The sequence below is a fragment of the Phalacrocorax aristotelis genome, chromosome 3 (genome assembly GCF_949628215.1).
Source record: "Phalacrocorax aristotelis chromosome 3, bGulAri2.1, whole genome shotgun sequence".
Lineage (NCBI taxonomy): Eukaryota > Metazoa > Chordata > Aves > Suliformes > Phalacrocoracidae > Phalacrocorax > Phalacrocorax aristotelis.
The window spans coordinates 642922-660168 of NC_134278.1; the positions used below are offsets into that span (position 1 = coordinate 642922).

Genomic DNA, 17247 nt, shown 5'->3' on the forward strand with positions numbered 1-17247 from the left:
AGCACGCATGCTCAACAAGTCTGCAGACAGCACAGAACTGGGAGGAGTGGTCGATACACCAGATGGTTGCGCTGTCATTCAGAGGGATTTTGAAACTGGAGAAACGGGCAGATAGGGACCTCATCAAGTTCAACACAGGGGCTAAGTCCTGCTCCTGGGAAGGGATAACTCTGCATCAAGTGCACTCTGGGGCTGACTGGCTGGAAAGCAGCTTGGCAGAAAAAGACGCTCGGGTCCTGCAGAGAAGCTGAACACGAGCCAGCAGTGTACCCTTCCAGCAAAGAAAGCCAACAGCATCCTGGGCTGTGTCGGGAAGAGCGTTGGCAGCAGGTCGAGGGAGGTGATCCTTCCCCTCAGCTCAGCACTGGTGAGGCTGCATCTGGAGTGTTGGGTCCAGTTCTGGACAACCCAGTACAATAAAGATTTGGAGAAAGACTGGAGCAAGTCCAAGGAAGAGCCAAAAAGATGATTAAGGCACCAGTGTATCCACCATATGAGGAGAGGATGAAGGACCTGTGACTGTTTAGCTTCAAGAAGAGGAGGCTCAAGGGAATCATATCAATGCACACAAAGCCCTGGTGGAAGAGGGTAAAAAAACAGAGCCAGACCCTTCTCGGTGGTATTCAGTGAAAGGACAAGAGGCAATGGAATGGAAATACAGACAACGAATGGAGATATAGGATATTCTGCTTTAAAATAAAGAAAAACGTTTCTTATGGAGAGGGTGGTGAAGCACTAGAACCAGTTGCCTACTGAGGCTGTGGAGTCTCCATCTTTGGAGATACTCAAAACCTGATGGGACAAGTTCCTGAGCCGCCTGCTCTGAGCATGGGGGGTGGACTAGCTGATCTCCAGAGCCGCCTTCCCACCTCAGCTCTTCTGTGATTTCTGTGACTGTGTGCTTCTCGGCCAAGTGGAGCATTGTATCCTGGGACTTCCAGCTTTTTCAGGTGGCACCTCTGTAGTTAAGGGGAGAGCAATTTCAAGCTACTTCAGCCCATGCAAACGTAAGGATGTAAAGTTTCCATTCTTACAGATCAGTAATGTCTCCTTTGGTTGGTCAAAACCTGCCTTCTTGAGTCTCAAATCCTTTTTGGCTCATTCACCATTGATTCCAACAGACTGGGATGGGGCCATGAAACAATGTGTTGACATTATTTTAGCCGTCAGTTTTGGCTCTCCTATCCTCCTACTAGCACAGCATTCCAGGGAAAGAAGGGAGGTAAAATTGGGCAAATTCTTCGTTTGATCTCGTACTTACCCTTTTTCTTTACCCACAATCAAGATGAACGTCACAGCACAGGAAAAACAACCGTAATATAATGCTGCGTTTCCACACAGATGATTATTCCTAGCAGTGACGTTGGGTGAGAGAACGATACACGGCACAGCATTCCACTTGCACAGTTAGAAGTTGGAGGACAGGGGTGGCGGTGTCTTGTTTTCCTTCCTTCCTCCAGGAAATTCCTGGAAGATCGCTGCCACATGCTGCAATCTGGTCCCTTCCCTAAGCCAAGGAATTTCTGCAAGGTGCCTTAGCAAACCCGGGGATAAATCTTCACTGGCAGCATCCACTAAGGGTGAACCGCGCTCCAACACAAGACGCACACTTACCACCATCTTCTTTTTCAATTGATGACAGGAGTCACCAAAAGCCAATTTCAGCACACGTAGCACTGACGCATTTTCAGCAATAGAAGTTACCCAGAAATAGATATTTCCTTACAAAATCTAAGCCACCAGAATTTCCAATTCATGTATCCAATATCCAGTTTGGGGCTCTGATAAACAACATGTAAAAACCCTCCAACAATGGGAAACACACGATTAATCTTCATTAAAGCTTTGTGTATAAAGAAAACCGTGTTCGAAAATGCTGAAAAATTTGTTCTGCTGGAGAGAAGACATTGAACATCTGGCTATTTCCGAGAAAAGCAAAAGGGCTCCCTCTGGAGTGGATTCCGAAATTAACACAGGATTCAGATTTTCACAGGCGGGCAGAGAAAATGAAAATCAGTAACAAAGCAAATGCGTTCTTGTCTCTTGTTAGTTTACTCATCCTGTTTACAATGAGCATACTGGGACTAATTCAAGGAGACCATATCATGACTGAATGATATGGATCCATGCCCAGAATATTAAGTCATTAATTAGTTTTCATGCATGGGCTTGTATGTGGCAAGGAGGCAAATTAAAAGATTCCTGAAGAGACAAGAAAGCTTTCTTAGCATGTAAAATACTCCAAAGAATTTCCAGCAAAATAAATTATGAAGCCAGCTGAGAATCCACATTTTCAACCCTGGATGGCCATGCACAATTCTATGCAAACCTAATGAATACAGCCACCGGTTGTGTACCCATAGCAATAAACTTAATTTGAAAGGCAGAGAGAATATCTTTAAGGACATATACAAAAACATGCTCTACTGCAAACTGATGAAGGCTGCTTTCAAATTTACAAGTGAGACAGACCCCACATCCCCATGGTTTGTTCACGTACAAGCCAATTAACAGGAAATTGTTTGCATGCAGAAAGAAAAAAGAGTTAGATCACCTACAAAGTGAAGCCAACTTACTGCCTGCTTTTGCTCTTCTTCCTATAAACGTTGGCAAAAGAAAAAGGTGAAGAGAGAAACAGGATAGATTAATTATCATATGAAAAGGAAACATACAGACACAAAATACACAACAGACCCCACGGAAGAACAGAACATGGCAAATTGTAGAAACATCTGCAGGCATGAAAGGAAACAAGGACGTTAGACACAGTGGCCGTGGGGGGGGGAGAGCAAAGGCGTCATCTGTTCCAGTCTCAAAAGAAGACTCTTGTCTAAAATGGCCTTCAGCGTTGGCGAAAGTTGACCAGACGGGATGGATACCACAGTACGGACAGCTCGGTTATCACGTAGGATAGCCAGTGGGTATCTTTCATGCAGAACCTTTGCTGGCTTCTCGTCCTACGCCGGCTCGGGCGTGCCTCCCTAGCTGTCCCCAAGGCAAGAAGCATCAGCCTACCATCCTCTGAGGTCTGGAAATACCCCCTGCAGTGTGCAACCAGGGCACGGGATTCGGCTCCCCGTGGGCACAAATCTGCCGTCACAGAGACCCAAACTGTCATAACCCGAGAGGCAAAATGGCTCCTTTCTGGGCAAAACACGTCCGTTACCACCGGGCCTGCAGGGACCTCTGCAGGTGGGCTTCAAAAGGGCAAATCAACGAGCGGTGGGCAACCGAGTCTGGAATGGGAGGGGAGAAGCTGGGAGGCAAAAGCACCAAAGGCGCGGAGCAAGGACAAAGATGCAGAGAAAAGAATTCCTTGGTTGCAGTGCAACGTCTGTCTGTACAGATCACTACTAATTTGGAAGACCCAAAAAGGTGGAATATGGATTAATTTATCTTCTTTTGAATCAGAGAAACATGCACTGTGATCCTGCCGGGCAGTGGGGTGACGTTCTGACTATACGAGCGTCCCTGGGAATGAGCAAAACATCACGTAGTCAAGAGGTTTTTTCCGTAATTCAAAAGTTTTCATGGATTTTGCCCTCGCATCTATAACAACCATCACGAGTCCTGCGGGCTGTGCCGTCTGTGGGCTCGGCTGTGTGGAGGAGCTGTGGTGCGGGTAGCAACACCGTGCATTAAAAGAGAGGCTGGCAGCATGTTTTTGGTGACTCTCACATACACAAAAAGAGCAACTACAGCTTTTCCTGGGCACCAGTGTATGTTCCCTCCAACGGTGGCCTTGCGTGGACTGCCAGTGCAGAGGGCAGCACGACCACTGGCAAGCACGTCTCCCCAGAAATTCAGGTCATGGAATTAAAATTCATGGAATAAAAGCTCCTTCTGGCCTTGAAATCCATGAACTCATTTATTCATCTTCCCGCATTTATTTCCAGTCTGAGCAGGATTAACCTGAACCTGCCCCATAAGTTAGAGCTGATTCTTCTCACTGACCACCGTACTAAAAGGGATTTTCCTACCTGTGCAAGGGGGCCCTACAGAGACATCTGGGAATGAGTGCAGAGAAGCCCATGCTTCCAAGCAGGTATTTTTGGTTTTTTTCTCCCAAGACTTGGTGTTCCTTCAGGTGTGTGTTTCGGCACTGAGGTAGCAGAGGTAGGGTACGGCCCCACCGAACCATGGCTCAGCATCAGCTGCGGAGGCCAGCGCTTCCCTCCCCACACCCCCACGTGTTCCCAGTTCCTCCAGCCGGCATCGGGGCTCGCAGGCCCGGATGGTAAGCCAGGCCAGGGAAAAGATCTTAAACGATCTCCACTCTACAAAAAAAGTTGTTAGTTTGAAAAATGAGGCTTTAGCATTAACTACAGATGTGAAAAAAAAATCTCAGGAGGCGTGGAGCTTTGCTAGAAGGACTGAGCAGTTATTAGATAAATCATCAAATCAGCTAGTGCGGAAATTACCATTGAGGAAATGGAAAAAGTGAAATGGGATACGGCTGCCAAATATCCGTGTACTGAAAGCAAAAGCTGCAAGAAGGCAGACGATCAGCACTGCCGACTACTTATTAGAAGAATGTCAGCTAATGGCACTGGGTGTCTTATAGAAGGCTTCAGGAAAAAAGGAAAAGCCAAGCCAACCGCCTGGATGAGGAAAAGAAGATAAAAAATCTTGGAAGAAAGTCACTGATGACAGTACTGACGGGTCAGTGGGCACCGCTCCGCCCAGACGGACAGCCCGCCTCTTGCGTGCAAGGGGCTCCATCTGCTTAACTGAAGACCAGCAGCCGGGAGGCCGAGAGATTAGCAGCCAGCGGGAGCCCTACGGCGGCCACTGCAGCAGCCCTGCAGACTCGGAGGCTACAGAATTAAGTGAAATTGTGCAAGGGCCTGTTCTCTGGCATGATCTGCACACATCCTCGCTGTTAAAAACCCTTGTCACCCCGATCAGGGTGCCCTTATCCAAACTGCCGGCCCTGGAATGGGTCTGGGTGCCTGACAACCACCTGGGTGGTGGTTGAAGATGGTTTGGGAAAGCTCTGATCCAAAGGCACGTCAGCGACCACACCACCAGCAGAGCGGGTATGGGTGGGTCCTGCCCAAGGAACGCTGCCGGGCACTAACGGGCTCGCCTGGACAGATACAGCCGGGGCCTCGCAAGTGCGTGGGACGCCATGGCAGAAGATGCCAATGACAGCACTTAGTGAAGAGATGAAGGACCAGAACTTCTCCTTCGGGGAAAACCACCATCAAATTCCTGTAACTGAAACCTCCTGCAGGAGCGTCAACACACGTTGGCAGTAAGGTGTGGAAGGACACTCGCCGCAAAAGCCAACCTTGACTCTATATTCCGACGGCGTGGGTAGGTCACTGTGAGGGCTGACAGACATCAGGACACTGACCAGAGGGTTTTGACTGCCCCTGCACTAGCAACAAACAGTCGAGGGCCTTTCTCTGCTCTGAGGCCAACTATCACAGCATGGCTCGCCCTGGGAACAGCCTCCAGAGAACAGCCATGTCCTTCCAAATATAGGCTTTCGTCTCTCTCTGTTATTTCGCAGAGGGGGCTGAGGTACCAAACTTCCAGATAACTGAAGTTAGGTAAGCTGAATCCAGCTCTAAACGGTGAAGGCAGCATTAAAAATGTAAAAAATACTGCATAAGAAAATGGAAAAAACTATAAAAGCTTAACAGCTGATCTAAATTATAAATGAAAATTTTTGAAGTGCACCCAATGATGAGAGAAGCTAAAACCTTGCGGGAAAAATTCATGTCTGGCAGGGCTAAAGCCACCAAAAACGAGACTTTGAGATGAACGCAAATATCAGAAACAGAACAAAGCCTTGAGGTGGCGTACACTGCTTCTTGACAGTCATGGCAAAATTCTTAATATGGGAGGAGGAATCAGTATTTCTGTGCTGCGTTTGACTAACAGTACTTTCCCCTTGTAGTTTCTATCAGGAAACGGTGAACTACTTTCCACTAATAATGAGAAAAGGTGTTAAAAGGTATCTATGAGAAAAAATATTTTTCGATCAGCAGGCCTGGGTATCTTGTGGCTGGGATTCTTAAAATAATTACATGAGGAGTTATCCGGTCCAGAGAAGGTAATTTTTAATAGATCTTGGAATACCCAGGACTGGAATGTGCTGTATTGCGCCGATATTCAGAAAGGGAGGTGAGACGGCTTAAATAAGCATAAGCGTCTTACCCTGTCATTAATTTATTCAAAGTAACAGAAAAGCTGATATAAGACTCAACTAATAAGTGATATATGAAGCATTATAACTTCACGGAAAAGAGGTCTTGCCAAATAAATCTGATTTTGTTATTTGGATGTATTTCAAGTTTGGCCTCTAAAGGACTGGCACAGATGAAGTATATTTTCATATCTGCGGTTTCTTTAGAGGCCAAACTTGTAACACATTGCCATTAACCCGTTAGAGCTGTACGAAATAAATAAAGCCCTTGACAGGGAGTAAGATCCGCATAACCGACAGCTTTCAAAAAGCACTCACCGGTGCAGAACAGCACAAAAAGGAAAATAGTGATGAAGAGCAATGAAACTCCTCCTGTAACTCCCCGTGCAGCATTGCTAAGATTCAGAGAAGAATTCAACATAGGGTTTGGTTTTTTCCCAATTTTAAAAAAATTGTATTAAAAATCTGGAGAAAGCAAAGAAATCAACCACAAAAAAAACCCCCCAACTTTAGTACAGTATTGTGACAAGCTCAGAAAAGCTCTACCTGTTTAACTGATTTAGCAAAGAAGATTGAGAAGTGCCTTCACTGAGATGAGTAAGTATCTGCGTAGGAAAAAAACCAGGGGTGCTAAAGTACTCCTTAATTTAATGGAGGGAGAACCACATGTACCAAAGCCAATGGGCGTAAACTGAAGCTAAATACATTAAAACTGAAAATGAGGCATAAATTTTGATCTGTGCAAGCAAATTTGCATTGGCAGTGAATTTTCCATTTTTGATTTCTTCAGTTTAAGAACAGATGTCTTTCTGGAAGATGCTTTAATCAAAGGGAAGCTGCCAGGCTCCATAGAAAGCTAAGAAGGGGAAAAGCAAAGAGCCATATTATGCAACATGTAGAACCAAATAATCGCACGGTCGCGGGCTCACAGGATAATTCTGGTTGGAAGGGACCTCAGGCGGTGTCAAGTCCAGAGCAGGGTCAAGTTGCTTTGAGGCCCATCCAGTTGGGTCTTGAAAACCTCCAAGGATGGAGGTGCAGCCTCTCTGGGCCCCTGCTCCGTGGCCTGAGCATCCTCGTGGGGAAGAAGCGTCTCCTTATATGCAGTCCTATCTGCCCGTAAAGCTTTGAAACAATTTCAAGAACTGGGGGAGTTAACTAAAAGACGCTAGATTTATAAATGTAAAGTCTAGTAAGAACCACCTTCTCAACTAACCTTCTGTATAAGAAGCCTAGAAGATGTCATTAAAGCTTCTGTCAAGCTCAGGATTGAACTGCATGATTCAACTCAGTGAACGGTTCCTAAAAACATTAGTTTATCACATGTGAGTCAGTTGTGGCTCCCTTCCCGCTGCTGCAATCCTCCCGCCTCCCCCCTACGTCTCCCCAGTCGCAGCCGCTGCTGCTCGTGCTCGTGCGCTCTTCCCCTGCGATATCCCGCGGCACCCTCCGCGCTCTCCTCGGTGTGTTCCTGGCGCCGACATCCTCCGCTGCGCCGCGCAACGCCACGCTCACGCGTCCAGCCAGTCGGGCAAGAGGCTCCACACGCGCTTTGGGCAGCTGGGAGAGGAGCACGACGGCCAAGCGGGCAGAAGAGGCCGGCGTGCCGCCCACCCGCGTCTCGCCCAGGGGAGGGCAAAGCTCTGCGGGTTGCTCTGGAGCCCGCACGTTGCACGGGCCCACAGTAGTGCATCCGAGAAGGGTAGCCCACCTGGCCTGCAGGGCTTCCGAGGAAGAAGAGCAGAAAGCCAGGCCAGCCGAGAGAACAGCTGTTCGCCCTAACGCGATGACAGCGCTTACGTCAGGTCGAGTTTGGGAGAATTAATTTGTAAAGGCTTGCGAGTGCTCTCAGTATAATAGGGTCTACGGAAGACTCCCATCAGAGCCTGTCACCACATTAAAGCAGATGTCCAAACCAATTCTGTTATAAAGGGGCTCCTCAAATGTGTACGAGAAAAATGCTCAGCCTGTGGTCATCTGAACCACAAAGAAACAAACCGGCTCTGACGCAACAACTTTTTCTACTTTCCTAAATGTGTAATTCAGTCTTGGATGCCCATTTTCAGAGACTTAGAAGGACTTAAAAGGACACCTCAACTTAGGGTTTCAGAGACTTAGAAGGACTTAGAAGGACACTTCAACTTAGACTTAGTGTCTGAAGAAATCCAGGTGAATTTAGCAAGTGATTGTCTTCAAATTTTTAGGAGACAGACATTAACAGGCTGAACAGGAAAACAATTACAGTGTGCAAAACCACTGGCTTAAAAAAAAGTACTTCCCAAACATGAATCCTAGCGATGTGCCAGGGGAACTAAATAAAAAACAGGCACCTCTGAGGAGTATTTGATCATAGCCTCTTGCATATACATTCCTACTCCAGAACCCAAGCCTAATCTGAGAGCGACTGCACTTCAGACTTACGAGCGATGTGAATTCATTATCACTTTCAAGTGTCGACAGCTCTGAATTTTTCTGGAACTATCAAGTTGTGCCTGTAGCTGATCTATAACCCCCCGCGCTGCTCCTGCAGGTGTCATTGCTGCGATCTCTCTCCCGCTTCTTCCACTGCCTATAGTACCGTTGCTGCACCTTGTCTCAGACCAAAACCTCTTTGACTAAGGACGATGTTTTGCCATTTGCTTCATAAAGAGGCTCTTGCCCAATTTAAAGATTGGAAAGAATATTTAAATAGTATACACATAATAGTATTTCAGACTATAGTCATCAACCATGAGCTCAGCTCTACCAGGACTCCATAAAAAGTAATAACGCTCTCACCAGGAACCCAAACAGCAACACCCGTTACAGATCGGCGCCGCCGCCACGCTCAAGCACAACGCGCCACAGACATTGCAGGGTCAGCGAAACACAGCGCCGCGCCACCGGGCGCTCGCGATCCGCCCTGCACTAGCTAGAGTTTCCAGTTCAAGTTGGAAGAACTGAATTGGTACCCAGAACAGCACGCAGCTGATTTGCAAATCTCACACCTCCTTAAAGCTTTCCAAATCTGATGGGTTCTTGATATTTTAACCAAAGCAGCGGCCTATGAACCTGAAAACCCGTTAACCATCTGCACCGACGCACAGAGCCAGACTGGAAATGACTTTTTGCAGATTCCTTCTGCTCCTCGTGAAGTGTTTATACCGGTACGACAGCGAAGCGGGAGTCTCAGAGCAGCACCAGTGAATCCCAGACCTGGGGAAGAGAAGGACGCGCTACATTTCTGACAGGAGGTGGCTTACTTTGAGCAGTTTCATCAGCCCTTCCAGCTGCACCATCAGTTCTCTTCTGCTTTCTTGCAGTGCAGACATCCTCTGCTCCAATTCATCCTTCCTCTGTCTGTTCAAGGTACATGAAAGAAAGAGTCAGAAAATAAACTTTGGGTATTTCAAAACCCCTTCAGGAAGTTCACCTGTATAACCGTGCCTTTGGTTTTCATCACTGCCCCCTGCTTCCAGCTTAAGAAAAATAGAGCAAAGCACTGACCAGGAAACCTATACATAACCACCAGGCTTTTCACTTGAAACCCAGAAATCTGCACTCAGCACCTTGGCAGCAGGAAGCCCTTTTCACGACCACTGCATTTTGAGGGAAAAGAGCCCACTTTTTTTCTTCGTTTTAAGACCTCACTTAACGTCAGGCCCAGGCATCCTGCAGAGCTTTCAGACAAGCCAGAATGACCTACGGGAGGACAGACGGGGAGAGGAAAAAAACCAAAAAAGAGAGAAAAGGCTGCAGACGTTTGGAAAGGAAAAGCTATCACCTGCCTGGGTGGAGGCTCGGCAGAGCTATTTCCGTCCACCAACGTGACGTATAATCTTTGACATATTTGCTGTTCCAGAACCCAGGTAACAAGAAAAGGAGACAGTAAGTGACCTTCCCTCTCCTTGGCATCAGAAAACCCCTGTATTTCTACAGATGCCTATCTCTGAGATATTTAAGGGACTATGACTCTTTGGTTTTATTTTAGATAAAAAAAAAATAAAGAGGTGACTAATATAAGGAGAAATTCAAAGGAGAATATAAGGAGAAATTCATACACCCCAAGCAGAAAACTGCTGAGGCTACATAACAGACTTGGCTTGTTTTTATACTGGTTCTTAAAAGACTGTGAAGTATTAACTATCTTGGGTATTTCTTTCAACACCTTTTTGTATTTTGAAGGATGTGGTTATTAAACGCTGAAACACACCACAAAAATAAGGGAATAAAGAGAAGATTACGCATGCCTGGTCACCTAGGACGTGTTAAAAATCCACCACAGACACAGCTTCACCTGTCTACACGGTCCTTTTGCTCTCTCTAGGTCAGTTCAAAGTCTGTGGCTTTTATTCTACAGTTATTTAATATGACATTCTGGTTAACAACTACAAACAATGTGAAAACCAACATATACATAAGTACAGCCCTCCAAATGTAGTTGTTCATGACGAATCAACCTCAGTGCGTACGTCTGACTTCGGCTGACGTGATTCAATTTCTTTTGCAGTGACCTCCAGTGAAGAAAGAGGAGGTTCTGCCTGTCAGTGAGAGAGGGTGCTCGGTGTCTGCGGAGAAGAAGACAGGAGAGCGCCCAGGGACAAGGGGAGAGGCGCAGCGCGAGGCACGCGGGGCCTGCGGCAGCGGGGCCTCGGCACCTGCGCACGAACCAGCGCAGAGTCACAGCACGGGGTGGGTCGGAAGGGACCTTCGGAGGTCACCTACTCCAGCCAACCATGCCGCTCCGACCGCAGCACCCCGCGGACTCGCACGCAGAAGCCGAGCGCGCCTGCGTTACAAGGCAGGGATCTGCAAGGACGACGGATCCAGCCGGGCTTCCTCCAAGGCTACATTTGCCAGCAGCGTGGTAGAGCTGACTCATCTCTACGGGCTGCAGATTTTTAAACCCGGGAGGCGTTAATTTTCCATGGATTATCTTTCTGGTGCTTTCACAGCCTGAATTCTACACAGCAGCTGAGATCACGTGGTAACGTGCGCTTTCATACATGCAAAGGCAAGGTCTCCACGTACTGCTCGCGCAGGCCTGGGGAACGTCTCCTCGTCAGCCGTGGCTTTGTGAAGTGCTTTCGCGTCACAGGCGACCTGCTCCTTGTGAGCTTCCAGCGCGGTGCTATGCAGCCAGGAAAATGAATGTGCGCTCCGAATTTACTAGTGAGAGTGACGTCTGGTGGTAAGAGAGCTAACGCTAGGTCCGTCTACATCACCAGTGAGACTACGTCTGAGGCACCGCAGCCGGAATGCTCCAGCCTACAGCGAGACGAGATGCAGAGGGCTTAGAGAGGCCTTGGCAGCAAGCTAAAGGGAGAGCTGGAGATCTGGCAAACCTGCTTTATGGAGAAACTGAAGAAGTTCAAGCTGTTTATGCAAGATGAGGTTAAGAGGGGAAGGAATAAAAAAATCACTAAATACTCACACACAAAAAGGAATTTTGAAAAAGACCTTTTTAGCCCAGTAGACAAAAACATGGGGAAAGACAAGGTTTGGCAAATGGCGCTAGGCTTACGAAGGTTAGCAGTAATGGCCACCGAGCACAGGCACGGGAATTAACCAAAGATCGCATTAGCAGTGTCGGGGCCGTGGTACTCTTCCCATATCCAAAATGACAGCGTGAACGCCTGCCTCACGCGGCTGCTGTAGCCCAGTCAAGAAGGGATCTGCACGAGGCTGCAGGGAGAAATTTCCCAGCTTGTGTTTCACAGAAGGCCAGGCTGGACAATCGGGATGACTTGACAGGCGTTACATGCTTCATTCAACCTTTTTTTTCTTTCGTAACTCTTCTATTTGCCAGTTTTGTCCAGAAACGGCTACAACGATCGTTCAGCTTTCTTCTTTTTTTTTTTTTAGCAAAATCCAGGCCGTGTAATCCCTCCTGGTGAGCTCTGGTTTGCTCCCAGTAACCTGTATTTTTGCAAAAACATCTTCAGGAAAAATGTGTAGGGACTGAAGACTCTGTCGCTGCTCTTGCGATTATTGCCTCGCTTTAAAAAGCACATGCTTTACTTGTGATCCGAATGTGGCTGGTCTCCAGTTTAAGCTCTTGGTTCTTACACCTTTCTCTGCTGGGTCAAACACACATCAAGTTGCCCCGCAACCTCTTTTTTCTCCACCTCTTGCATAACATTTGTGGCAATCTTCCGCACCCTCTCCAGTTTTTTAAACATTTTTAAAAACTATACGCAGCTACGTAAAGCATAAAGCTAGAAAACCTATGAGCTATTAGCATTAGGCAATAGAAGGAAAATTATCAGTTACCAAAATGTGTATGATATAGCTAATTCTGTACTAAAAGGTAACGGACGAAGCTGAAAGACTTAGATTTTGCAATAGGGGGCTGGATTATACCTTGCAGACGCTGCCTGCTGTTGCAGCAGTTCCATCCCAAGAGCTCTGCACTTCATGGCGAACCTTTGCGCGCCCCTGGGAAGCACAACAACCGTGCCATTTCCTACGTGGGCAGGAAAAGTTGACCGCAACGAGCGAAATCCAGCAAAGAGCTGCTGCTGCTGCCAAGACCTTAAATTTCAGGACCTGCTTTAGATTACAGATGGCATTTTTGAAGTTTGAGCTCTGAATCAACTAGTAATAGAAGATGACATAAAATATAGCCAGGGAACGCCCTTGTGACTATCCAAGCTAAGCCACTTTATTCTATAAATACTGACAGTTTTCCCCCGTCACTTCAAAATGCAAAGCTAATCAAAGAGGCTTTGAAGCCTGCTCCCCACCTCTGGATGTATGCCTGACTATCTGTAGGTATGAACTTTTGGAGTTTCACTGACTGATCAAATAACTGACATTTATCTTCACCTCCACTCCTTTGGACAATAAATGATAAGCAGTTAATGCCATTTCTGCTCGTTTTTCCTATCCGTTTCTTCGTTACAAACAGTTTTCTGAACTATACAAATAGAATTCATTTTAAGAGACAGTTTTATTTACTTCTAAGCCCATTTTAAAACAGGCAAATTGCAATATGCTGTCAGGCTTCAGAATCCAGCATTTTAAAGAACGCTTTAAGGTCAGCGGGGACAGGCGGGTGTTACCCTCTCCCCGGTAACAGCCGGCGCTGTCTGGGCCGCAGGGCCGACCCCACGGGCTGGCTGGGCTACGCACGCAATGCACACGAGCTTTAGGTATTTCTCTCACCGTAGGAGCCGGAGTTCAGCCAATAAAGTTGGGTTCTGCTGGGCTTTCTCCGGGGTGGGTTGCGAGGCTTGTTCGTGTTCCAGCCTGAGACGCTGAATTTCTTGGAGTATCTCTCTATAGAAATGACAGAGGGAAGATTAAAGAGGAGAAAGGTCAGCTTCTGCACCGCTCTTAAGTACTGTCACAGCCCTTCGAGCACTCTTTCTGTCGGTCTCCGGCCTAAGCATGGCAGTTTTGTTCACGTATGACTGGCACAGACTCAAACCCAAGACAGGTAAGTTAGCACAGTCCTATGAATTCCTGTAATACACACAGAATATTTATTACTTAATAAGAAGTATGAAATCACTTATGTGCCATAGGCTGGCAATGTCTCTCCGAAACCTTTCATGCAGACTGGGCTAGAAGACTCTTCCAAGAAGAAAAAAGTTCCATCTTCAGCATAATCTGCATCGCACACGCTGTAGGAAGGGCTCTGAGGCGGCACCACCAGCATCCACAGCCGTGCTGGCACCGGTTCGCTTCCCACTCACCTTTCCAAGGGCCCCCGGCAGGTCAGCAGGAATCAGGAAAATCACAGCTCATAGTAATAGAGACAAACTTGCAGGTCTCACAAAGGGAAGGTGATCAGCCAGCAGCCCAATTAAGGCTGTTGTGTTCTGCGTAGCTGGAGGTGAGGGAACATAGCACTGACAGCCAAGGATTCACTTATTGAAATGGAAATAAAATCCTTCTGAGAGTGAAGATTACAATCTCTCATTCTCCCCTTGCTCTTTTCTAAAACTGCTGAGCTGCTCTCCTTGCAAGGGTTCATACCAGCACTGATTGAGATCTCCTTATCAGTGATCCTGATGAATAATTTCAAATACCTGCGAGGTCTCCTGGTAGCGTAGTGAAGCTACGAGGCTCCCACGGTGCAGGGATCGAGCTGTTCCCGTGCTCTCCAGGAACCCGTTCTCCTCCAAGCTAACCTTAAGAAGCCTTTTTACCTGGCGTGCTGAGGGTGCCTTGGCGAGGGGCCGTGCAGGCAGCAAGCTCACGCACGCCAGCGGAGGCGCAGCTGGCGCACAGGGCGGCCCGAGCGTGGCTACGAGGCCAGCACGCCATCGGGCCCCGGAGAGGCTCCGCAGGCAGCCTGCGGGCGGCCTGCGCCGTACGGCACGCGGGGTTCGCAGCTGCTCAATGGCCTGCTCTGTACAGCTGCACCCGCTCAGCTTCTTTTAGCCAGAGAAACATGAACTCGAGCCGTGGGTGCTGAAGAAGCAGGTAAGTGCGAATACAATATTATGATAGAAACCAGAGAGATCTCTTCTTAACTGTCCCTCTGGAAAGAAGAATCATTGAATCATGTTGGGTTTGGGTTGGCAGGGGCCTTTAGAGGCCACCCAGCCCAACCCCCTGCCGTGAGCAGGGACACCTTCAGCCAGAGCAGGTTGCTCAGAGCCCCGTCCAGCCTGGCCTTGGGTGTTCCCAGGGATGGGGCATCGACCACCTCTCGGGGCAGCCTGGGCCAGGCTTTCACCGCCCTCAGCGTGAAACAATTCCTTCCTTCTCTCTAGTCTGAATCTCCCCTCCTTTAGTTTAAACCCATCACCCCTTGTCCTGTCGCTGCAGGCCCTGCTAAAACGTCTGTCCCACCTTTCTTATCAGCCCCTTCAAGCCCTGAGAGGCCGCAATAAGGTCTCCCTGCAGCCTCCCCTTTATTCTCCTGCTGCCACCTGAATGGCTTGCCCTGCTGCGAGCAGTTTGCTGGGTTTGCAGGTAGCAATACCAGAGAGCAACGCAGCTCCTGATGCTCAGCATCAGTTAAGATGATTTTAAGAAGATCAGTGAAGATCAACCTGCTCCCTGGGGAATCAGGGCACCGCAGCTGCATCCACACTGAGCTAATTGGTTAATGAGGCAGCTACACCTTCCGACAAAAGATCTAGGAAAACAATCTGGTTAATATAATACAAAAGGTTAAAAACAACAAAGCACAGGACTGACGGCTCTTCTCTCCGCAAATGTTGTTCCTAAAACAATACTGATCAAAGCTTCTTTTTACCTGTTTTTGTTTTCCAGCTCTGCGATCAGCTGTCTTTGTTGTTTATTGGCATCAAAGCTGAAACCCAGGTCTGTGGGTGGGCGAGGCTGGTGGATGAGGAACAGAGAAAAATTAGACAAGATATTAATTACCTGTTACCACATATGACACAGTCTGGATCCGGCCCCGTACTCCCTGAATGCCGTGGTACAATACTTACAACCCAGGCTGCAAGACTATGGAAACAGCTGTGCTGAGACGGGCTACGGGGGCCCATCGAGATGTGGTGTTACAGCGGCCTTGGTCTGATCTCAGGGTGGGTGGCTGCTGAAAGGGCCACCTGGCTCATCAGCCTCACTATCCACCTGGAGAACTTAATTTGCCTTTTTTTTTTAAGACCTTCAGAAAAAAATACACCGTACCTATCTGTTCCTAAAGCACTGACAGAGTTCCCTGGGAGGAGATGCAGCTATACCTTTTATCATAAAGCCTTCTAGTGAAACACTAACCTTCTCATACGTCATCTAGTGAAGAAAAGATAGAATAACTTATAGCTTAGGAACAGGATTATTCAGACATTAAATTTAAGCATGATCACTGCCTCTGCAAAATTTGATTCTTCTCAACTCCTCAAAAGCATCAGTTGAAGGGAGATTGCTGAATAAATGCATTTTACCAGTGAGCCCTGACCTTTGTGACCCTCGCATGTGGCACTTTTCACCAGCAGCCACCACCCCTACTGAGCAATTAAACAAGAACCTGTAGTTTCTGGGAGAGCTGGTCTGGATGGTGAAGCAGCCAGTTAGATGGAGCAAGAATCATGGAATCATTAACGTTGGAAAAGATCACCAAGTCCAATCCCCAACCCAACACCCCCAGGCCTCCCAAACCATGGCCCCAAGTGCCACGGCTGCACGGTGTTTGAACCCCCCCAGGGACGGTGACTCCCCCACCTCTCTGGGCAGCCTGTGCCAGGGCCTGACCCCTCTGGCAGGGAAGGCATTTTCCCTCACATCCAACCTAACCCTCCCCTGACGCAGCTTGGGGCCGGTTCCTCTCGTCCTGTTACTGGTGACTTGGGAGCAGAGACCGACCCCCCCCTCACTCCAGCCCCTCTCAGGCAGCTGCAGAGAGCGAGAAGGGCTCCCCTCAGCCCCCTCTTCTCCAGGCTAAACCCCCCCAGCCCCCTCAGCCGCCCCCCAGCACACTTGTGCTCCAGACCCTGCCCCAGCCCCGCTGCCCTTCTCTGGACACGCTCCAGCACCTCAAGGTCCCTCTTAGGAAGAAAGAGAGGGAAAAATTACAGGGTCTTGTACTGTTCAGTGCATTTTTCCAGTGGAATCCTAAAGGGCTGCTGAGGAGGTCTAGTACAGCTCAGAACCATCCTTCTGGCCATCAGTCACAAGAAGTTGTGTGCTTGGAGCTGGGGAGACTTCTTTTATCATGGACAGGTCTCCTTGGCTAAGAAAAGCCTGAGGAATGAGATGGTGGGTAGGGTCTGCTTCTCCCACCAGGTCACTGCAGAGTCACAGAATGGTGGCGGTTGGAAGGCACCTCTGGAGGTCTCCTGCTCCATCCAGAGCCGGTTGCCCAGCGCAGTGTCCTGGCTGCTTCTGAGTATCTCCAAGGCGGGAGACTCCACAACATCCCCGGGCAACCTGTGCCAGTGCTCAGGTACCCTCACACTGGGAAGTATTTCCTAACGCTCAGAGGGACCCTCCCGTGGCCCGGTTTGTGCCCGTGGCCTCTGGTGCTGGCACTGGGCACCACTGGGAGAGCCTGGCTCTGTCCCCTTGACACGGGTTCGATCCCCCTGAGCCCTCCCTGCGCCAGGCTGAGCAGCCCCAGCTCCCTCAGCCTCTCCCCACAGCACAGATGCTCCAGCCCCCAGATTAGTTTTCCTTATTCTGGCGGTCGC

The 17247-nt window shown here is 48.5% G+C and overlaps 1 protein-coding gene across 21 annotated transcripts in view; it reads right to left on the bottom strand.

The window, feature by feature from the left end:
* Nucleotides 1–17247, bottom strand: part of DTNB (dystrobrevin beta) — a 217377-nt gene that overhangs the window by 57460 nt on the left and 142670 nt on the right. For 15 of the 21 annotated variants that reach the window (XM_075086363.1, XM_075086369.1, XM_075086365.1 and 12 more), the window contains 4 exons: nucleotides 15351–15436; nucleotides 13304–13417; nucleotides 9400–9496; nucleotides 2577–2597 (listed from right to left, as the gene is read on the bottom strand). In XM_075086363.1, coding sequence (XP_074942464.1) covers nucleotides 2577–2597; nucleotides 9400–9496; nucleotides 13304–13417; nucleotides 15351–15436 — 318 coding nt within the window. The remainder of the gene's footprint in view (nucleotides 1–2576; nucleotides 2598–9399; nucleotides 9497–13303; nucleotides 13418–15350; nucleotides 15437–17247) is intronic. The other 6 variants (XR_012659455.1, XM_075086371.1, XM_075086364.1 and 3 more) reach the window with 1 other exon arrangement.